The 23,762-nt window shown below is 37.4% G+C and overlaps 2 protein-coding genes and 1 long non-coding RNA gene across 15 annotated transcripts in view; 2 read left to right on the plus strand and 1 right to left on the minus strand.

Annotated features, from left to right (window-relative positions):
- Window positions 1-12,491, plus strand: part of LOC107998096 (rho GTPase-activating protein 20) — a 92,354-nt gene extending 79,863 nt beyond the window's left edge. For 3 of the 7 annotated variants that reach the window (XM_017057122.3, XM_062072594.1, XM_062072592.1), the window contains exons 2-8: window positions 5,327-5,515; window positions 7,288-7,443; window positions 7,522-7,739; window positions 7,997-8,123; window positions 8,700-9,361; window positions 9,436-9,734; window positions 9,904-12,491. In XM_017057122.3, the coding sequence (XP_016912611.1) occupies window positions 5,327-5,515; window positions 7,288-7,443; window positions 7,522-7,739; window positions 7,997-8,123; window positions 8,700-9,361; window positions 9,436-9,734; window positions 9,904-11,078 (2,826 nt within the window). In that variant the 3' untranslated portion in view covers window positions 11,079-12,491. Of the gene's footprint in view, window positions 1-2,560; window positions 2,630-3,490; window positions 3,698-5,326; window positions 5,516-7,287; window positions 7,444-7,521; window positions 7,740-7,996; window positions 8,124-8,699; window positions 9,362-9,435; window positions 9,735-9,903 lie in introns of those variants that run through there. The other 4 variants (XM_062072593.1, XM_062072590.1, XM_062072589.1 and 1 more) reach the window with 4 other exon arrangements.
- LOC133665802 (uncharacterized) lies at window positions 11,533-13,477 on the minus strand. The gene is made up of 2 exons (XR_009829147.1): window positions 13,338-13,477; window positions 11,533-13,194 (listed from the first exon to the last, which is right to left on the minus strand). It is a non-coding gene; the product is annotated as an uncharacterized LOC133665802 (long non-coding RNA).
- Window positions 13,478-13,640: 163 nt separating this feature from the next.
- On the plus strand, window positions 13,641-23,735 carry LOC107998095 (serine/threonine-protein phosphatase 4 regulatory subunit 4). Of its 7 annotated transcripts, none has more exons than XM_017057115.2 (16): window positions 13,641-13,887; window positions 14,678-14,928; window positions 15,033-15,106; window positions 15,413-15,519; window positions 15,700-15,929; window positions 16,053-16,181; window positions 16,252-16,358; window positions 16,434-16,625; window positions 16,697-16,855; window positions 16,934-17,116; window positions 17,202-17,648; window positions 17,722-17,827; window positions 17,941-17,971; window positions 18,085-18,104; window positions 18,188-18,233; window positions 18,469-23,735. In XM_017057115.2, the coding sequence occupies exons 1-16, from the start codon at window positions 13,847-13,849 to the stop codon at window positions 19,982-19,984; spliced, it is 3,639 nt and encodes a 1,212-aa protein (XP_016912604.2). In that variant the 5' UTR covers window positions 13,641-13,846; the 3' UTR covers window positions 19,985-23,735. The 7 variants fall into 7 exon arrangements, with proteins under 7 accessions (XP_016912604.2, XP_061928570.1, XP_061928567.1 ...); XM_062072586.1 differs by having other exon boundaries at window positions 18,856-23,735; XM_062072583.1 differs by lacking the exon at window positions 16,053-16,181 and having other exon boundaries at window positions 13,660-13,887.
- The last annotated feature ends 27 nt before the right edge of the window (window positions 23,736-23,762 follow it).

Consider the following 23,762-nt stretch of genomic DNA (forward strand, 5'->3'; position numbering starts at 1 on the left):
TGTAATATCGTAATATCGAGATGCTTGATGGAAAAAGTTACGTTACCTCACGAGGCCTTCGAGCGTTCGAGGGGGCTTCGACGGGGCTTCCATTCGAGCGATTGCTGCAATCGGGACAAAAATTGTGCCGTCCAACCGATTTCTTCTTTTTCTCTTCTCTTCTCTTCTCTTCTTCGCGCCATTCGTCCGGATGGACGCGTATGTTGAGAGAAAATACATTAGAGTTTTTAATTGTAAATCTCGACTCGGGTACGGATAATTTCAAGCATGACTCCTTCCCTGCAGTTTTTTTCTTCTTTTCTTTTCAACGTTTGAACATGAATATTCATTTTTACACATCGTGTAAAAAGCGAGATATTTCTGGAATACATAAAATCGAGTGAAGCGTAAATATCTTATCTCGATGAAGTTTACGATATCCAATTAACGAGCGTTTTAAACAACGCGTGTAACATAATATTACTCGTATTAATCAATCGTAATTAATATGTTAAATATATCGTGCAACGATCAAAGCTTATATTTAAAATTTTACGTTTCAACATCTTTCCTTCCAAAACTTGTGTAATCTGAAATTCATAACGGAGAAGAAAAAAAATCTAAACCACTATTAACCGTCGAACCGTGTCCATCGAGAACAGTCGCAGATAATCTCGGAACCGACCGTCTTCAGAAAACCGCGATAACAATCGCGAGGGATCCAAGGAGAAGAAGGATTGACCGTGTAAAATTCGGAAAAACGGCGATTCTCCGTTATCCGGAGAGACAACAACCTTCGAGACCCCTTCGATTCTTATCCCAAGATCGCGTTAATCAGAACCCTCTCGTGGAGGATCCTCTCGAGAGGTCATCCGAGTGATCGGAGGTGGACGTCGCGATCCGGACAGCACAGAGGCGTAAACAGTCCGCGGTGAAATAGGCTCGTGGTGTCGCGGGGTCGTCGATTGGACCCTGCGTGGATAACGGTAGATACGTCCAAACACGCTTCTCCAACGATACACGACACGGCCTTTTCTGTATCCGCGCGTATTCCACGCTTGACGCGTGCATTCGCGTATACCGTATCGTATAGCGAAAAAAAAAAAAGAAAGGATCCCTTTTCTCTTCCATTCGAACCGATTTTGCTTTCCACGCGCTTGGAAACGCTTGTTCCAGAAGATTTCGAGATGTTCGTTTCGATTGCGAACGAAGAAGCGGATGAGCATGGGGGAAATTTTTAAATAGGATCGATTCTGTGCGCCGTGATATATGAAAACGACGATGGATTTTGCAAAAATTGTTTTGCCCCGGCGAGTTTTTATTAAACTTGGATCGGATAGATTTTAATAAATATTAACAAGTAAGGTTAAACTTTCTTCGTGATGCTCCAACAGAGGAATCCTCCTCCAAGTTAGGTAAAAGCGACGACGGAACGTTCATCGGGAGCGGAACGAGAAGTTAAACGATTGTCGATTGTGCAAAGCATAAATAATACGCGGAATCGGATTTCTACGCCTGGAGCAAGAAAGCTCGATAGCGGCTACCACCTTCTCTCGAGTAGAGAACAACTCTACGCGCTCTGCTCATCTCTTTTCTTCTATTCGAATGCGCGCCATGCTAATTAGCCAATAATTTAACCGGTCGTGTCGAGGATTGCCAGCCACCTTAACGCCATCGAAAATCCACGCGGAACGAAACGTCGCACTCCTCTCCCTCCCGATTTTTCTTCCCCCCTTCCACACACACACACACACATCGCCTTCCTTTGCTCTCACGCGACACGTCCCTCCTTTGTCCCGTTGATTAATATGCGAGGACGTCCCCAGACTCGTCGGGCTGCATTAACAAACAGCCTCTTGTGCGTGGTCAGGACAATCTTACCTACCCACACCCCCTCGAAAAGCCACCCTGAAAGAAGAAATCTTTCTCCGGTTTCTCTCCCTCTCGAATCTCTTCTCCCCTTCCCTTTCTCGAAGAAGAAGGGAAAAGATTCTCCTTTGAACGAGGAGAACGCTCTCGGGACCCACCATACCGAGGAGTATTTATTTCGCTGATCTCGAGACGCGATTGGGACCGGAACTCTTTGTGCCCCGAGACGAATATCTCTTGGTATACGTGCACGTGTAATCGTGGCAGGATTTCGGTGATTTTTCGCCCCACTGACCGCGCTTCCCTCGAATCTTCTTTTATTCGAGGAGGGACGCGAAGGATTCTCGAATATATACATATACATATATATATATATAAGGATTAGTCGAAAGGAAAGGGGAGTATAAAATCGGTGAAAGCTTCTGTTATTAGTATTCCGTGAAATGGGATTTTGGAAATATTTCACGTTTATCTCGTTTCTTTTTAGGATTCGTTGAAAGATCTATCCGTAGAATGTTTAAAAGAGAGGGAGAGAGAAGGAAGAAAAGATATTCGATTGGATCGTTAGTAGGCTCGGCAACAATCTGTGAGAAAAGTGTGAGAACTGGAGTGTGTGTTATAAGGAGCATACTTGTACGCCGTGTATCGATTTCGACACGATTCTTGCAAAAAAAAGGAAGGGGAAGAGAAGGAGGAGGAGGAGGAGATTGTTAGAAGAAACGGTGAAATGGAAAGCGGTCCAAGTTTTCGTACGCTCGTTTCCATAGGTGGAAGAGTACAGGTGAGCTCGTGGGCCGCCGGCTCGTGACTCGATAACGATTATCGAGCGGCGATCGAGCGGTTGTACAAATCGCCGCGTTCCGTGTTCCTAGCTATTTCTAGAGAATAATATAATCGACATGGCGCGGTGAAAGTGTGCGAAAAGGCGCCCAGAAACGGTGCCGGGGATAAGAATGCCGCGTAAAAGTACGTGTCGCTTGGAACAATGACGATGGGAAACGGAACGAAAGAAAAAACGAGTGAGAGAGAGAAAGAGAGAGACAGAGAGGGATGTCCTCGTGATCGAAGAATGCCGATAGTCGTTAAATCGTGATAATTACACCGTGAAAGAGAAATTTTCCGATAGCTTAAGTAACAGTCTGATTGCCAATTATCGAAATTGAATCTCTTCTGTATGCTAATTCAGAAATGCGATGAAACTTGGTGGATATCAGGTTGAAGGGAAAAATGTGAGATTTCTAAAAATTGGATAATTTTTTTCTTTCGAAGAATCTGATATCTCGAGGATCTTCCATTTCGATAATTTCACGTTAAAATTAATAACCATTACTACTCCCCCTTTCGTTAATTTTCCAATCCGTTAATTTCAACATTACCTGTCACATTATTGCTTGAATTACTATGAATTACCATTAAAAAAGAAACTCTCTTCCAATCACTGTTTACGGTTAATTCCACTTAAGAAAACTTTCCATCTCGATAAAAAGCGCGATCTCGAAGAATCGTCTATTAGACGTGAGAGGCGGGCAGGTGAGAAAAAACGGTGACACAGGCTCGAGGTGGAGGAGCGGTTACTTCCGGTGGACCGATGATTCATTGGATCGCGAAAGACGTATCACGGCCGCGCGCGAAATCTCGCTCTCTCGCCTCTCAGTCTGTCAGTTGCGGGGCGAGCAACCGGTGCTCGTCGCGATTTCGCTCCCGACGTCGCCCAGTTGTCTCGCGTATCTTCTTCCCTCATTGTCTCCTCGCGTCGAAGAAACAAGTTTGTGCTATTTTCGCGATCGAGATGTTTATCAAGTACGTGGACGTGTTCATGGACGAAGGCTACGCGTCTGACTCGTCGAACGTACGTATATTAATATTGCCAAGATTATAAATAAATATTCGTGATTGGAAATGAATGGAAAAATGCGGATAAAGAATCATCGTACGGTTATAAATCAGAGTTGAAAATATGTTTCGAAGTAGCGTGTAATTAGCCTTCGAGATGTATACGCCACGTATATATATATATATATATATATATGAAATTAATTAATCAGGTGATGCAGCGTTTACGGTAATTATTATCGTGATTAATGCTCGTGCCTGCGAATCTAAATTACGAAATTTATAGAGATTCCACTCCACTTATAGAATCCTTACGTTGTTAAGGGACAAAGAACTCGAACGTGAAATTACACATTGGAACGTTGCCGATTATTCGATAATTTGAGCATCAATTTGATTTTAAGAATCGAATCGAGAGTTTTGTAGTTGTACTTTCCGAGTCAGAAATGATCTATCGATTGATTTTAATCCCTAACTAATTCGAGGAGAAAACTTTTACGATGAAAAAAAAGAGTTGCATCAACTTGGAAACATTGACCGATTTCATCCCGTACGAGGCGCGTACCAGCTTATGATAATATGATCATCCAATCCGATCGATCGATCATCGAACGCTCGATATCGAGAATGAAATTTTGGCTCGTTAGTGACTCGTCTTAAATCCCCTTCCCTCCAAGGATTAACCACGACTCGGATGGCTTTGAGCGGATACCGCAACGACACCAAATCCGATTCCCCGTTTCGATCGCGAACAAAACCGATGGATATAAACGTTACGAAAGCCTGTTCTGCGTGGGTGGTTGCGTTACATGGTGGTCGCATTTTAATTGAAAATTTCGAGGCACGAGTGGGTGCGTCGAAGGATAAATAGGGGGAGGGACGATAAAAGAACTTACACTATACACTTTTACCTTGACGAACCGTAATTAGGGGAGAAGGGAGAATTCGCAACTGGCGATGCGGATTTATCGTATTTCCGTCGATTGCCTCACACCTCGAGATATAAATCGAGATCGAACAATTTTATATTTATCCAACGAGGTTTGGCACGAGGTCTGCGGAATCGTGGGCAAAAGCACGTGGGTGGTTATTGTAAACAGCTGGTGGAAATTCGAGGCAAACGCGATGCGAAACGCGCTCGTGCCTCGTTTAACAACAATTAAGCAATGAATCAACCGGTCGCGTCAGGGAAGAAGTGACTTACATTACGTTCCATTGGGCTCGAGTTGGCTCGAACGAAACGGCACCACGACGTGATTGAACGGTGACTCGCCGCCAATTTACATAACTCGCCTCGATGTATCGCTTGGACCGACGATTATCGCGATCGTACCAGAAAAGAAATCCGTCGATGTCGATCTTTCGACGTGCACTTTGCATTTCGATCGGCTCGTTGGATCGCTATATTACTCCAGCTAATTTCACTTATTTAACTGGAGAACCCCTCCAAGGAAAACCAACTCTTCTTGCCTCACCATGCCTTCCATCTCCCGTTTTCAATCGTGCCGCATTATAGCAATTTGCCGTATGATGACTTCGGACTGATATTGCGCGAAAAATCGTTCGAATCGACCGAACGATCGATCGGACGGAAACGTTGGATTGTTGTCTGATCTAACGAGGGAATGATTCATGGGTGTTGCAGGTCCAAAGGTTGGCCGAATACGAGAGGTACCTGGGCCAAGAGGCGAGGAATCTAGTGGAGAACGGAAACGGAAGCGTCGGGAGTGGCGCCGTTCTCCAACGTGGTCAACTGGAGGGAGATCTTCATCGTATCCAGGAATTGTTTCCTGGCGATAATCTCCGGCTGCACGAGCGAGATGTCCTCACTACGGTATTTTTTTTTTTTTATTTATTTACACCTCCTTGCAATTTTTATTATTTTACAAAGATCGTGGATCGAGATCGTATTATTACGTTAGTTAGTGCAAAAGTCTCGATGAATGCAGAATGAATTTCCGGCTGGAAACAGTGTCAATTATGGGTAAAAAGGAAACGATTCTCACGAGCGGTCGAGACCATTTTTCCTCGCGCTCGTGGAAAAACGCTCACCACGCATGGTGTTTCCCACGCATCTCACGGAACACTCCACCATGACGATATCCACTATGCTATTTGTTGATGTATCGTTGAAAAAAAAACGTTGTTGCGAGATTAAACAGGAAGTTTCTTGCGTACTCTCTCGCTCAGAAATTGGAATAAGCTTTGAACAATAATTCAATTTCATTGCGCGTTCATTTCTTAAATTTGTTAAATATGGAAAATAATAACGACGGAGTGTTTCGCGTGAAATGCAATAATTTGTTTTTATCAATAATCGACGGTAAAAAAGTCGTTCCATCTTCGTTATACTTCCCTCCTCGTCCCTATTTTAATCCTAATTATTTAAACAAAGCCTCCGCAAAGATCCGCTGATACAGATTTCCATTCTATCTATGACGCGTCTCCCGGCGTGTCATCGTCCCACGTGCTCCGCAATCTAATCTGCATACTGGGCGTAAAGAGTGTATTGTCAAGAGCACAAGGAGTACGTGGCATCTGATAGATCGCTCCTTTGCATAGGTGAAACGCGTGCTCGCGTTTCCCAATGCCTCCCCGCTCAATGCTTGTTCCATCTCGTATTCCCGCGAACGCGATGATGGAACGTTTCCTCGAATCACGTAGAATCACACCGTCGTCGCGTTACCTTGATTTTGCGCGGCATTCGTTAACATACGGTAATTCAACGCAAACGCAATACTATTTAGCAGTACACTGGGAACGAAACACGGTTTCTCTCGCTTTGAGAATCGACATGGTGGACCGATTCGATTTCGTAAGAGAGAGGGAGCCGCCGCCGTCAAAGCGAAATATGTTAATCGGCTTGTAATTTCGTGTTTCTCCTCGCCGTGTTTGGAGGAGAGCTATTTGTCAGACGTAACTGTTCATCCGTGTCTATCCATCCGGTCTTGACCGACGTCACTGGGCACCGGGAGAGCAGCCTGTCTCCCGATCTCTCGTCTCGAATCTCTTCGGCTGGAACTGCATCTCGGTGGAATCTCGATTGATCTTCCGCTAAACGAATGCAACGGTGACCATGGCATGCATGCCGCGGTTTCGTTTCGTTTCGTTTAGTTAACCGAATGAAAATTTCGAAGCGGGCCAAGGAAGACAGTCGAGCACAGCGGCGGTGAAATAATGCTTGTTTAAGTTATCCGAAAGTTAATGCGGCTTGGCACGTTGGCGTCCAGTTATTAGACACCTGCTGCGAGGATGATAATAATTTATATCCTAGATCCCAGGCATCAAAATTAGTCGTTATTTTCTGACCCTTTAACGACGATGGATAGAGGCGGGTATCGTGGATACCAAGGATAATTTAATGCTAATCCCTTGTCCAGACTCGATGGTACGATGGTATATCGACGTCCGCGATTACCAATATCCGTTCTTCGCGCATATATTTAGTACATAACGATAGACGTGTTAATTGGCCAAGTCGGTTAGGAACGGTTGGCCAGGATCTTTGGAATTTCGTTCCGTATAAACGGTATCTCCTTTAATCCAAAGATAGCGGCAATCGTTTGTTATTGATCTCGTTCACGAGATGGGTCTGTTTCGTTTCAGAAAATGAAGAGTCTTATTCGCAAGAGGAACGGTGGAAATCCTGGAAGGCTTACGAGAGTGTTATCGCAAAAATCTTTGAACGTATCCAACAACTCGCCAGCCCCGAAATCTCCGCCGAGAACCTTCCTCTTGGAGACACCGGTGCAATTCACCACCGTAAGTAAAAATATCCGATATTTCCTATCCGATATACTTATAATACAAATTAACAGAAGTCTTCTCCCTTATTTTCAGGGTGTGCAATCCCAGGACAGACATCTTTTTCTCTTCTCGGATCTGTTGCTCATAGCAAAAGCGCGAAACGGGGGTAACTTCAAGCTGAAACAATCCGTAAGAATGAGCGAGTTGTGGCTAACTGCCGGACACATAGAGGACGTGGCCGAGACGAGTAAATCTCAGGAAACGAGCTTCGTCCTAGGTTGGCCCACCACGAACGTCGTCGCCACTTTTATGTACGTCACGATCCCTTTACACTCCTCTGTCTCGCCCTTTTTTTTCTTTACGCCCCATCCCACCTTTTGCCTCTCGTAAATGGTCGCGATTTCGCTTCGTGGCGAAAAGAATCTTGTTTTTTTTTTTTAGAGACGCGCAATAAACTCGCCAACTCGAGTAAATGCGTGAAGGGTGGGAAAGAGATACACCGTTCGATTAAAACCGTCGAGGTGTCGGTTTTATCGGGACGAATCACACCAATCTTTATTTCTTTTAGGACTGCTGCAGCCAGGGATCTCTGGTGGGGACGTTTGACCGAACTCGTACGAGAGGAGAGTATGAAGGAGCCGCCGGACACGAACATTCAAGTCGTGTATCACGACAGTGACACGAACACGGAATACGTAAGTGCAGCATACTCCTCTCCGTCGTTGCGCGGAATATACAGACGGTATACACACGACGATGTTCAAAGTAAACGAAGAGAGAGAGATGCAAGCGGCGGTCACGCCTTCACGGTCCATTCTTCGCACACATCCTCTCCTGGGCCTAGAGAGTAGCGTTCGATCGGTTCACCTTCCTGCAGGCATTCCTCTTCCCCTTTTTGTATCATTTTTATATCCCTCCTTTTTTTTATCATTGACGTCAACGCGGCGGAGTGGATCGGTATACTGGGTAAAAAGAGCGGCGCCTCCTTCTCCAATCTCTGTACGACTCTTGGTCGACTTGCTTCGTTATCGATCAGAGCGCGTTGTATTTAAATACATGCGCCGCTCGATGCCTCTATTAGAGGACACGCGAGCGCCTTTAACGTTTGCCGGAAGCTGGGATCGACGCGAACCCATCCTCTCTAATAACTATAATCGCGTCCAACACGTATTCTCGTCGTGTGTATATCTGTGTTGCGCTCGATCGCCATTCTGCGATCTTGTTATTCGTGTTGGGAGCTACATCCGCATTGTTTCCTCCCGTGTTCGCAGTGTAAGACGATTATGGTCGGATCCGAAATGACAGCGGCAGCTTGCGTCAATTTGGCCACGCGCCTGTTGGATCTTCAAGGACCTTTTCAATTGTGGGCCAGAACGTCCGCGGACGAAGCGCCCTATCCCTTAATAGGGCACGAGAGGCCTTTTGCGGTGAAACTGTCGAACCTACGGCACACCCTGTCCGCCGAAGAGGGTTTCGATCTGGAACATTGCAACAAAAGTGGTCACGACACGTGCCACTTTATATTAAGGCCGGTACCAAAATCGCCCGTGAAGAAGAATAAATCGAAGATCACTGGATTGCTCAGGAGATCCCTTTCGTTGAATCCGAGTTTATTCGGTGTCAATCTGTCCAGACTCGACGAGAACGGATTACCTAAACCTGTGCTGGTCATGCTTCAACAACTGTTCGCAAAGGGGCCATTTACGCAGGGAATCTTTAGAAAATCGGCCAACGTGAGAATCGTACGAGAGCTACGAGATCAAATCGAGTCCACGGGCGATCCAAGCTGTTTGGAGGATGCTCCTATCATAGCGGTGGCAGCTTTGCTCAAAGACTTTTTGAGATCTTTACCGGATCCTTTGCTAACTTCCCACCTGTTTCCTCTCTGGATGGAAAGTTTGGAAACGATAAATCCCGTTCAAACTATTAAGAAGTGAGTAACCGAATGGATATATTTGTTTAACTTGTTTAAATTTTTCGTGATATTTAACGAAAGTGATTTTTCAGTATTCTAGATAGATTACCCAAAGCGAATTATACCTTGCTGTCGCATTTAATCTGCGTTTTACACCACGTGGCACGGCGGTCGAAGCACAATCTTATGTGCGCCAGTAATCTGGGCGTGTGTTGTGGACCTAGTTTACTCTGGTCTCCGAATCCATCCGTGAATCAAAGTAGAGCGATACCCACGCTGACAGAAATGTTGATTCGTCATTGCGAGGTTCTGTTCGGCGAAGGTGTCACACAGCTTTTCGGGGAAGAACGCAGCGACAGTGGAGCCGAAGAAAGCACCGATAGCCTTCACTGTGAGCACATTACTTTATCTTATTTCTTCCCCTTCTTCTTTATTACCCCTTTCCTTTTACTTTTCCTTTTACTAAAAGTCCAAGATGGAACGTGTAATATATTTTTCGTTATCGTTCAATACGTGAACGAGTGTATAGATAATCCACTGAGGAATTTCTTTCGTTGCAGCAGGTGGGCTTTCTCTGGACAGCCTGGACCTGACGGAACCCCCACGCAAGGACCATATGTCTCTTTCTCGAGACTCCGGTCTGACCTTGTCAGATTGTCAACTCTTCATCCCAGAGTCTCCTGTCGGCTCCGAGGATTCCGCCGTGAATGCCTCGTCATCCAGCTTCGACAAGTCTCTCACCAAGGAGGACAAGTCCACCAACAAATCGTATATCCGTGTTTACGGTGGATGGGAGGAGAGAATAAACGGTTACACGGCGAATAATCATCATCCGAATGCCGTGGAACATAATTTCAGAGAGGAGAAAAACAGCATCGGTTACCCTAATCCGAATTTCCAAAGACAAGATTGGTTAAGGGCACAACTGAAGAGGACACCAAGGACCAAATTGGACGAACATGATCATCGCAAAGACAGGTTCGACGAGAAGGATATCTACGGAAGGGAATATCTCAGACAAGATTCCATGAAGGAGAACGTAGAGAATTGCAAGGACATTTACAGGAACTCCCAGCTGGACATTACGCGGGATCTTAGGTCTGAATACGAAAGAGCAACGCAGCAGGATATTTGTACGGAACGGGTCTCGATTCACAATTCGGAACAGGATCTGTCGGGGGATACGACGTTGACTAGTGACAGATACGAATTCAAGAAGGAACGTTTCAACGAGTTCAAAAAGGTCAAGTCGGAAATGTATGTTAATCGCGAATCACCCGTCTCGCAGAACGGTAGCTACCATTCGGGTAGCGATCTTTACGAGTTTAAGAAAGTGAAGAGCGAGATATACGTGAATAAGGAGACGACACGTACGGAAAGATACGAATCTGAAAGTAGTATCTACGGAAACAGGGATAGAACGAGCGAGATATATGGCTCGAGAGAGAGGAACGATTTGTACTCTTTCAAGCAGGCCGAGGCAATCGATTTGTACGGTGACGAAGACGACGAAGAAGAGAGAACGTGGCCAGATACACCACCGCCGCTTCCACCGAGATTGAGGCATCTGCCGCCAGTGCACATGAATCTGGAAGACAGGCACAAAGTGGCCGGAAGGTCAAGGTCTTTGCCACCGCCGCCTCCTTATCGTCCGCCTCCTCAACCTCGTGCCTCGGTTACTACCAGACATCTAGGATACGGAAGATCCGTAGTTGACGACGAGAGTTATGTTTAAAAAAAAACGAGGAGCTATAGAATTGTGGTCGCTTGTATATTGTATGTGTGTGGTATCGTGTGCATGTGTGCGCTGTGTATATGTAAATGTCGGCACCTCGAGAATCAAAGAAGCAAAAAGTCGCAAGTCGAGATCATGGATACATGGCTCGTGTATATGTGGTCTCATTACGGCTGAAACTAGTCCAAACTGGAACATATGTATGATATCGGGAACAATAGCGATGTACATATAATATCTTATTGCATGGAACGAAGAAGTACATTATAACATCGCTTGATTGTTCATTTCGTTAAAATATGTAAATCTACGATAGATTATGTTAGAAATATAAGTTGTATAAGCACATTGTGTAAGTCACAAAACGCTATCGGTTGTTCGCGATTTTTAGCGATAGGACTTAACTGTTATACAGTGATTCAGGGTGCTTCCTTAACGAATCTTAATTAATACATTTTCTTTCTTTTTTTTTTTTTCTCTCTCTATTAGACATTCATATAGAAACGTTTATTGTTAAATGTAAGCTTTAGCGGACAAGACTTGCGTCGAAATGATATTATTCGTAATTTCTTTTCTTACGCGAAGAATTTTTGTAAAAAACAAGAATAAAGGAGAATGAGATATATATATATATATACATATATACATATGTATATATAAAATGTAAAATACACATACTATGCGAGCAGAGAGAAAAAAATATTTCCATAGATATTCGAATGCAAACTGCTTTCAGACATCAATATCTGTGGAACGAATCGCGATAATAAAATGTAAATTTTATTGCAGTCGAATCAAGAAAGGTGGAGTGAGGTTTGTTTCCATTCGTTGTTTTAACATTATCTTTTTAAATACTTTTAACCAAACGCACATCTCTTTATCGAAATGTCTTGCAATTTCGAGATTGTTTCATGTTTGCTAATACGTTCCGCGCAATAAGAAAACAGCATTGACTCCATCATATCGTTTCCTTTTTCATTCTATGTACATTTGTGTTCCTCGCTTCCTTTTTGTCTTTTAACCGGAAGTTCATTCACTGCGGAATAAAAATTACAATTGAATAATTCATACTCCTCTCCCCCTTCTCTCTTTTTCTCTCTCTGTTATTAATAATTATCACATTTTGTTTTATATTTTTTAAACTTAGAACATATAAATTGTAGAACATATAATTGTGCTTCGTATGAGAATACAAGCGATTATCTTAAAACTATAAGATACACGCGAAAGTTCAATGGCACTGTTCAAATATGATCCAAATCTTTCGCTCTTCTGTATATATTAATGTAAACTATAATCTTTTATATCGTTAAACGTATATGATAAACTGTATGCAATGCCCGTAAAGTACGTATACTTATCTAAATTATACGACATATTATGAAAAGTAAATATATTTCATATTTTATACAATTGCGTGTGTTCGGTAATATTCATTTCTTGCGTCCTTCGAGAATTTCCTATAGGAGCATCTACATGTAGAATTTCAATAATCATTCTTGGCGAAATCCATGGCGAACGATCGTGTTTTTTACTTCCGTACGAGATATCACCTGAATATGCGTTTCCTGTTCTGATCAATTCTTTCAAATAAATGGGGTTATATCCGTTAACAGCATTCATCGTAAAATGCGTGCATCATGTTTATGGACTATGAGGAATTTGCTAGCCTTCAATTAGACAAGCCTATACCTGATGTAAGAGTAAGTAACATTGTGCACATTATTCATATTCATTTCATTCAAAGTAGAACATTTCTAAAACGATCGATTTACAATTCCTTCTCTAGAATGAAGAGCAATTAAAGAAACACACTTTAGATCCTGGTTTGGAAAAAAAACCTATAGAAAGAGCACTTCATCTTTTGACGTAAGTGAATGAAGGTTATATGTATATTTGTTGATGATAAATCTGAGACAATAATGATTTACTTTCTTTGAAAGTGAAAATAATTTTGTCTTATTAATACTCACAGAATTGGCATATGGCTTTGGGCTTGATTTAATTATAATAATTTTGCGTATAGTGATTCGAGATATAATATTGTATAGAATCTTGAATTAAATCATATAATCCTGTGTGATTATCGTATTAAGGCTAAGTAATTCTATAAAATCTAAAAAAAATAGTGATTATAGTAATACACAAATTAATTTTATTACATTAATTACACATGTCCATATTATTATTCAATTAAATTTTAACAAATAAATAAAAAAAAGATTAGTGTATTCGATGAAAGATTACAAATTTACGAACTCTTAAAAAAAAGTCTCCATTGCGGTAGATTTTCGTGTCACGGAGTTGCGTAATAGGCTATAAAGAATACTGCGATCCAAGCAATATTCTTTTTCAGAAATATGCAAATGATATATCTTAAAACGATATGCATCATCATTGAAGAGAATCGTGACATGATTACATCGGTTTGTCGATTACACAACGTTGACTACTGATCAACGCATCGCTCTATTGTATTACGCGCGACATAGCATTACGTGTTTTCATCGGTACGTAGGCTGTGTTCGGACTGTTCCGGTTAAACTCGGAAATACTCGACGTCTCGTACGACAAGTCACATATAATCGATACCTTGGAGTAGGACTAGTAGGAGCCCAGTTTAGTTGTCATCTACGTTCCGTTGTGTTGTTTTTCTTGCGTCAAGTGCGTCATGAGAGTGTGTACGCGTGTAACATCCATGTAAAAAAAAAATTAATCTCGTCTTCGCTCCTTTATTGTGTTTTCGTCGAATAAGATGCACTTTGAAAATGTTGCAAGAGGAAGCTCTGTACAAGAGCACATCTCCTCGGTAAGCAATTGGATAGAGAATGATTTTTTAGTTAGTAAATCTAGTTCGTTATTGTTCGATATATTATCCGTTTTTTCATCCTTTCGGCTGTTTCTCTTTCGTATGAACTCATGCACGATTTCTAAAAATATCACAGCGTCGTTCAAGAAGTATACTATCCTGTCGTTTAAGCGTTGCTAATTATAGTCCTTTAAAGACACTCGTAAGAAATGACATTCTATTGTAACTCGTAAGCAATTAGCTAAGACCTTGTTTGGAATAAAATTTCAAAGTGTAGGTTATTCAAAAATTTGATATTATATATTATTGATCTTTTTTTTTATACAATAACATTATAATAATAAATATTTTAATAATAAATATTATAATAATGACAATTTACGAAAGATGAAAATTGTAAGAATGCAACAATGCATTCATTATGTATACTATAGCAGTGAAAACATTGTCACATGCTTCAAAAGGATATGTTATGTAAAGATTTTTGTCCTTGAAAGTTGCATACATTTAAAGAAAATAATTGGCTGATGATCATTGATGATCATTTTTATAAAAATTTATTATAAATTATTATAAAAAATTTCATTCTTCATAAATAATTTTTTTAAATTTAAAATTTAATAAAATTTTTTCTCTGTATAATAAATATTATATGAATAATGAATATTTATTTGAAATAATAGAAAATTTAGAATATAAATAATAGAAATTATTGTTTTTATAATTTATCTTCATTAATGTAACCATTGCTTTGTTTTGTTTGTTGCTGTTATATGTATAATTATTTCAGGAAAGGCGATGAAATTCAAAAACTTAATTTTATACAAACATTACCAAACCTGTTAGCTACAGAAACAGAATCATGTATATCACGTGTAATACCAAAACTGCAGCAGTCATTAGCTACTGCATCTACGGAATTTCATATTGCAGCTTCAACTACATTCAAAACAATTTTAGAACAGAAACTTGTCAATCATAATGTTTTTAGTCGAACATTCCTTCAAAGTATCTTAGATTCACTTGAAAAGCGTGATCCAGGTAAAGAAATTGTTTTTGTTTATCCATTAGATTTGTTAGTTAAACAGTTTCATGCATTTGGTATTATTTTATATAATTAAATATGTATATATGTACATTTAAAGTTATCTGTCATGCATGGCTGGAGACCTTACTGGATGTGATAGAGTTACTGCCGATAGAAACCATAAGAAAGCAGGTTTGTATAGATGATCTTAGAAATTGATATTCAGAAAATATTGTCATTTAGAAGGGCAAATGCATAATCATTTTTATAGCATGTATGCAATTTTATAATATGATTATAGTACTTTGGTAAAAAATAAAATTGATTTATTTTTATTTTATTTGGCATTAGATTAAGCAAGTATTAAAATTCACTTGTTACAAAAAAAAATACTATATATTTATATCATCAATGATATAATTATATTTCTTAAAATTTGAACATTATTGAAATTTAATGTAATATCATATGAATGATAATAGTAATAAAATTATACAGATACTTCCATTGAGTCTAAGCAAAGGGCAATTATCACAGCCTATCTATTCAAGGATAATATGCAGCAAGATATTAGGAAAGATTTGTACAAGATTTGAATCTGGTCTGTGAGTATGTTTCATCTTATCAAATTCTGTAATATTTTTATTATTAATCAATTTATATCAACAACAATATTTCTAAATGAAAGATTAAATGTATTGAAATTTAGTAGTAAACAAAATTATTCAAAGAAATTCGTTTCAATAAAGTCATTAAATAAGTATACGTATTAAAATTGTTGTCAGGATACAGAAGGAAGTTCTACCAATGGTACATTCCCTCTGTCAGGATGTAAATAGTGAAGTACGAGCTAATATCTGCTTGCAGCTACGTTTCGTTGCTGAAGGCCTTAGCGCTGATACTCTAAAAACCTCTTTGCTACCATCTCTCGTAGAATTAGCAAGTGATGAAGAAAGCAATGTAAGATGCGCCGCTGTAGAAACGATAGCGTATTTGCTACCTTATTTTCAAGAAGGTATGCTTAATGACTAGTTATGCATCATAAGCATTTCAAGTTTTCTATAATAACATATTTTAATTTTTAAATTAAAATTCATATATTTTATCAAGATAAAAATATGATAACAATTATTTACAGACACAATAAAAACTATCATAGTGCCACTTGTTAAAAAATTATGTGAAACTTCACAGTCTATATATCACGACAATAGCGTAATATGTATAATTTCCCAAGAATTTGGAAAAATTGTACTTGGCCTAGAAAGTAAGATTTTTTAATAATTGAAATTTTGTTTTTATAGTCACAATATGTTCGTATTCTATTGATATTTTAGAATGTTTATTACCCGCGGAGAAAACATGGTTTTTAAAATATTATCAGCAACTTGCACAAATGGGCATTGTTATAATGAGGAAAGAATCCAAGCATCATGTTCCATTTGTAAGTATAAAAACATAAAACATAAAATTGAATATATTTTATAATATATATTTTACATTCAAAATACGAATCTAGATGGATATCGATCTTGACGAAGACGAGAAATACGTAGAATGCAGAAGATGTTGCGCATTTAATCTTCCAGCAATGTTTATTTTTGTATCGAATTCTCCAGATGATACAGATTCATTGCTTCTTACATTCACTGCATTGGCAAACGATCATTATTATTTGGTTCGGAGAACTGTAGCGTGTGGAATTCATGAAGTAAGAATTTATGATTTACAATTTAAAAATTGATAACATAAAATTTTCTATTGAAAATCTATTATATATAGGTAGCCAAAGTATTGGGTCCAAAAAGTGGACGGATAAAAACAGATCTAATAAAATTATTAAAAGATAATTCTGAAGAAGTTTTACAAGGTATAGTTCCTCATATAGCATTAATTCTTGAATGTTTGGTTGAAAGTCACGTTATCGGCATAGATAAAATGGTTTGTATGCTTTTTTTATAACAATTATATGAAATATATTTATTTTATTTATATAATTCCATTGTTTGTGAAATATAGGATTCCATTGTTATGGAAATAGGTAGAGCTTTATTGAAATGTGAATCGGAAATAGCAGGTACACATAATTGGAGATTAGTATCTTTAATACATTCACAGTTTGAAGTATTGCCTAAATATTTTCCAAGTGATTTTATATATTCATATTTTGTGCCAATGGCTTTTTTCAGAATATTACATGCTGTAAGTTTTGAATATAAATTCGTTTATATATTTCGTTTTTTGCAATAATATACAATAATCAAATTTTTTTATCTTTAATTTTCAGAGGGCAATACCTATTCGTCTCTCATCGGGAAATCTATATCTTATATTTTTACGTTATAACATAAAACCTGCGCAAAGAGTAGAACTTCGTACTAAATTATGTTCAGAATTGGCCAATAATACGAATTCTTACTCGAGAATGATGTTTGTTCGTATAATGATAAAAGCTTTAGAAATTTTCTCCTCTGCTTACTTCAAAGAACATTTTTATACTACTTTATTAAGTTTGGCTGAAGATAATATAGCTAACATAAGAATGAAAGTAGTTAATTTGATGCCTCAATTAAAAAGTCTCCTCCGAATACCGGCTGATAAAAAATTGTTAACTGTATTAGAAACAACGGTGACGCATTTAATAAATAGCGAAAAAGATAGAGATGTATTAAATGCGTTAACAATTGTTATAAAAAAATTGGACGAGACAATACTTAAATATGAAAGCCGAATGGTAAGTAATATTATTTATAACTCAATGTAAACATTTAATACAAAACATTTTTATATAAAAAATTTTGTTTCAGCCAAGTGGAGTACTTTCAAAACAGGAAATTGAAGATAATAGAAAATTTGAAGAAGAAAAGAAAATATCAGGAATAGCAATTGGAAAAGCTCCAGCTCCGAAAAAAGGTATGTGAGAAGAAATCCCAATATATTATTATTAAAATTATTATTAAAATTATTTTCATTTATTTTATTTTATTTTATTTTTGATTAAAATATTTAAAATATTTTAATTATAGGCGTATGGCGACAAGCTGATTCCTCGAAAGCGTAAGTATATATTATAATTTAAATATCTATTCGTGTAATCAATATGAATACGTAATTATATTTTAATTATATTTTAAATTAATTTAATGTTTTTTATTCTATTCCTTTTTCAGGCCGCAAACAACCTCCAAAGGTAAGTATTTGTTTTTTGTTGTTATCATTCAAATACAGATTACTTTATACAATAGTAATTAAAATTAACAATGTTTATTATAGATAGCATAAGCTCTCCTCGTCCATCCACCGAATCATTAAAAACAAGGTACATAAGTTATATATTTATTTATTATCCATTATATATATTTTTATAAATAAAAGTAACTTTAATTATAAGTGTTGTACTAACATTCGAATGAACTAATATTCGAATAGAAAAGATAGACTTTTTAGAACTGACGAAAAATAAAGTTGTGAATCTCTCTCTCTCTATCTTTTAGTTTAGTTAACAATTTCAGCAGAAACCTAATACCAAATTCTGCATGCTTTGCATCTAACAGAATTCAACTAACACATCCTTGGGAAAGAATAGGGTATACCAACTCAAATATTAGTACAACCCATACTAACTTTGACAATGGATCGTGCAGTGATTATCTAATGCAAAAGACTCAGCAAAGCCGATCGAAATTATCATTGCCCTTTATATTGTGGCCGGAAACGTGTGAATGCAATTATGGGGAAGAATATACTTTTCATTCTTGTCCCTCGTCCGATTATGCAAAATCTGTTTTTTTGGCGATCATGAGGGAAAATCGGCGAAGATCGCAGCAAAATTTTCTATTAACTCGAGATTATGCTCGCGAATTTTCCACTAACATTGCCAGCAAGGACACTGCCACTGTAAGAACGCTTGCAGCTCACTATAACTCTTGTTGGCCTTGTAGCTCTATGCCCGAGATACCGGTAATGCTGTCGGATGACGAATTCCTTGTGGATGCTGGTATCAGGATTCCGGTGCAATTCTCTCAGAGTACTTCCAAGATACCACATTTACAAGATTCCATATTTGGTAAGAGAAGAACCTCGTTCAATCATATTCGGCCTACTGGCATGAATTTCGATAAAGGAAAGCCTAAGAGGAATTCTTCCGTTGAATACGAAGATTGTATAAAAAGAAGAACGAATACTGATCAATCTAACCATGCCAGAACTTCAATCGATTGCGAGGATGGATTAAGATTGGTGAAGGAAAATCAACAGCTTGGTAAGAAAGATCCGATATATGTTGGTCCATTGATAAGATCGAGATTTGGATTCGGTGTAAATCAAGATAGGACGATGGAAGACAAAATGAAAAGACGAAATTCGTTAATATTGGATAAAGACAAACCGAAGGTTGTACAATCAAAGTGTACGTTAGACAGGACTAAAAGGAATTCCGTAAATTTCGAGAAAGGAAAGCCTAAGAGAAATTTTTCGGCCGAGTACGAGGATGGTATAAAACGAAGAACCAATGGTACTAATCATGTGAAAGGTATACAATTACGGTCGATTGATTATGAAGATGGTTTGAGTTTAGTGAAGGAGAATCAACAGCAAGATAAAAAAGATCATTTATATCTTGGACCTGTGATGAGATCGAGGTTTGGATATAGCGTGAATCAAGAAAGGGCAATGGACGATAAAATGAAACGACGAAACTCATTGATATTGGATAAAGACAAGCCAAAAATCGTCCAAACAAAGTGTATGCTGGACAGGACTAAACGACATTCTGCAAATTTTAGTTTAAAAATGTTGGATACAAAAGAGACTAAAACCACTTTGAAGGATCAGCATAGTTTAGAAGTGACCGACTATACACCGTCGGAACGACTAAGCAGAGCTTTAAGACGATATTCGACATTAGATGTGAATCATAATCAGGGACATAGCAAAATACCCTTAAGAAGTTTTGTACGTCGTAGTAGAACTGCACCTGCCACTAGGGCTTCCAGCCCTGTGGGCTCACAATTTAGGTACGAAGAAATCGATAAGTTGTGCCGAAAATTCGAGGAGTATCAACTCTATTAGTGTAATTACATCAAACGCATTTACGTATCAATACAAAAGGAGAAAAAAAAGAAGATAACTGTATGTGCTGGTTCGCATCTAATTACAAATACGTTGTATCAGGGGGATAGAAAGATTTTGTGGGATACATTTTATATATGTATATATATTCTGTGTATTTTAACCTTTTATAGAATCTTAGGTTTTTCGAATTCAGCATTTTCTTTGAAATAATGAGGCATTTGAAAACTATTATGAGGTTGTTCCGATTTACGATTTCGTACAACCTTGTATATTTCTCATCTCTTATTAGCTAGCTTAACGATATATTTTTCTATTCGTATATGATTGGCAGAAGTTAAAGAGGAGATAAATCTATAATATTTTATTTATTACCAGTAGTCTATTTTAGATATTTTTTTTTATTTTATCATATTCTCGCATTATATTGAAAAAAAGTTTATATTTCGATAAATCGACTAGGAAAGTTTATCGGGTATTTTAGCGTTTTTAATAAAAAGATACGCATGCTTATGTTGGAAGACTGTTTATTAGACGATGCTGTATCGAAATTCGTAAAAGTAAAAGAATAAGACTATTTTGCACTTTAATTTTATAGCTGCATATCTAATACGTATACTCTATAAAAGTTTATTCACTGATTGAATAATATATTCTAATAAATTATTATTAATTATATTTAGGGAAGTACACACGATAGATAACGAGATAATAAAAAATAGAATTTAATTATCTTAATAGCCAATTTTAGGTCTAGTCTCGAATAGTTATAAAAAGCAGGGCTAGTTTTAATATCTGTAAAATGATTTTTAAATGTTCGATACGAGTTTTTGTATCTTACTTTTTTTTTCTTTTTTCTTTTTTTCTTTTAACCAATTCAGTTGTAACGTGCCAGTAAAGGCTGATAATTTTTAATAGGATTTTTCGCCATTGTTTTTTATAACTTGTTTTTTAATTTAGCTTGAATTTACAAAAAAATCAGTCTAATGTCGTATAGACGCGTATAATAGCGAACGATTACAATGATTATATATTAATTTTATTATTATATCGTGTTGAATGGGGAGGTGTTATTTACTAACTATTATAATTTTCGATCGGTTTACGAACATCGCCGTTAATAATTAATTTTTATTCAAAGAACCAGTGAACTACGATAAACGAAGTAACTTTTTGAGCGCAACTTTAGGGATTCTCGATTCCCCGATTTCCCTTTAAACACGTTGAACGATTAAAATTTTTCCCTTGCGTAGTGGACTGGAATTACTGTTGTGTCTTAAAAACAAGAAATATCTACGAAAATATCATACAGTCTTAAAGAATATCACATACACACATACACGTACACATACACAAAAATATATGTACATAGACTGACCAAAACGATTTAGCAAATGTCTAATTATAAAGTAGTAATCAAAGGAGAGAAAAATTAATGAAATTTATCGTGAGACTAAAATAATAAAAGAGATAACAGTATGTATCAAAAGGACAAGTATAATATCTTCGCAGAATATTTTCATTGAGCTTCTGATAAATGTATTTTGGGGTGAAAGATCAAAAGACAAAAAAAAAGAAAAAAAAAAAAGAAAAGAAAGAAAAGATATAAGACGCTTCAAAGCCAAAGATAATATCTAACGATACGATTAAATATCAAATGTACAAACCCTTAAAAGGCATTATGTACTTGTATCATGTACATATACTGTATAAGCCTTACAGTGCAAGTGCCATTGAATTGATTGGAGACTTCAACGCCTGGAAAGAGGGTGACTGTACCGTCGAATACAAGGGGAATACAAGGTAAAACTTCGAAAAAAGTAACACCCAAAATACATAATAATGTCGAGCAATTGTCACGACGATTATTCATGCGATATTTAATATCACGATCTTGATACGTTGCTCCCATAAAAAAAGATTATCCATAGCTATAGTTGGCTTGTAAAAAATATTGTTCAAGAAACGAAGCATCGACTATTTTTCTTACACATTTATATTATTGTAACTAATTCTTTGCCCATCCGAATTTAGTTTCGACCTCTTTCATCTTCTTTCGTTCGTTTCTCCGATTTCATAATTTCCGAGGGTTGTAAACCCAATTTTATATAGAACCTTTTTTTTTTCTTTTTTTTTAGTAATCGCTAGTCAATCCGATTTCGCAAAGTTTTTTGCCTATATAGCAATTAATCGTTATTGGTCTACAGGAATATATACTTTTTCTCGTACAAGCTATTGAACACCGAAGATAGATCACACTCTCTTTACGCTTAGAGATTAGAAAGAGATGCAATTTACCGAATCGATTGTTGCCGCGTAAACGATATTAATTATTTTGTTATAATTGTAAGATCTTACGGCTACCGACTTATATGGTAATATAGCGAAGCTTGTTGTATTATTTTTATAGGAGACTTTAGGGTAGCGTCAGCCGTACGATTTCGTGAATCTAATATAATCACGCAATGGTGCAAAATTATTCGAACCGATCGAGTAGAGAAATTTTACGACGGATTGATGTATATTTAAATAAAAGAAAACTTGCGTATTTCGCCGAATCGTACGGTTGTTGGTTCACCATGCGACGAAACTTCTTTTTTATAGGAAATCTTAGAATATATTATATATAATATATATATATATATATATACACACAGACACACACTAATAAGTATATATGGTTTAATGAAATTGAACAAATTGTTAAATGTGCAACTATAGGGACAGCCGTAGCATGGGAAAGCGCGTTTCGAAGAAAACCAAGCGAAAGTAGAGAACGAAGAACGTTTACTCGAGCACGTTAGAAGGAACTAACTAGGAAAAAAAACACAGGGAAAAAGTAAAATTTCTCGAATCTCGTATTTTCGCCCAAGAATAATCGCTTAAAATGCTGCTCCTTATTTTTGTACAGATCTTACCGTACGTAATATTAACTTTTGTGCCAGAAAGTAAAAATATGCAGTATATTATATATAATAAGTAAAGAAAAAAAAACACACACACAGACATTCGTGCTACTCTCGTTTTACATAATTGTTAACGTATTTGTTTCTTTATATACGTAGAAAAGAAAAAAAAGATAACAAAAGAAAGAGATGAGCACTTTTATCGCTGACACTGTTATATATATATATAATACGTATCGTTACGTACGTAAATCGAGTAAACTCTGGGAGATAGAAATTTCTTTATCCTGGATATCATCGTTCGTCGATCATTTGGAAAAAGAAAAAGTAATAATATTGTGGTGACCATTGAATAAGAAGAAAGAAAGGCACGTCACGCGTCAATTGAATTTTATCGCATTAGAAACTGTTAGAAAGAAAGTTTCCAAACGTTATGGCCTGCGTGTTTCTTTCGGGAAAGAGTAATCTGTGATGACAAACAAAAAAAAAAAAAAAAATAAATAAATAAATAAAATAAAATAAAAGTAATGATACATATTTAAACGCGAGAATAAAATGGAAACAAATAAATAACGCGAAGAGAATTACGTTCGTGTAATTACGAACGTATCGAATTCGTTGAACGATATTTTTATTACTCATAATTGCTCCCGTAAAGAATAAGGAATGTTACAAACAAAGAGAAGTGTATTTTTGTGAGGTATATCTGTAAGAAACAAAAATCTAGTTAAATGTGAACAACTAAAGAACAACGCGATCGTAGATTTTATTGGCTCTATCGATATATTATACATCTGTTTTAATATACGTTACAAACAATAAATCGAATCTTTTTTGTTACACAATCCGACAATCTATCTTCTCGACCATCC

Source organism: Apis cerana, linkage group LG3, assembly GCF_029169275.1.
Source record: "Apis cerana isolate GH-2021 linkage group LG3, AcerK_1.0, whole genome shotgun sequence".
In the NCBI taxonomy this organism is placed as follows: Eukaryota; Metazoa; Arthropoda; class Insecta; order Hymenoptera; family Apidae; genus Apis; species Apis cerana.

Bases quoted from the DNA above. Each gene is read 5' to 3' on its own strand.
- LOC107998095 (XM_017057115.2), top strand. From the start codon at position 13,847: ATGTTGCAAGAGGAAGCTCTGTACAAGAGCACATCTCCTCG. The intron at 16,856-16,933 runs GTTTGTATGCTT...TGTGAAATATAG, and splicing joins TTATCGGCATAGATAAAATG to GATTCCATTGTTATGGAAAT. The intron at 17,117-17,201 runs GTAAGTTTTGAA...TTTAATTTTCAG, and splicing joins TTTTCAGAATATTACATGCT to AGGGCAATACCTATTCGTCT.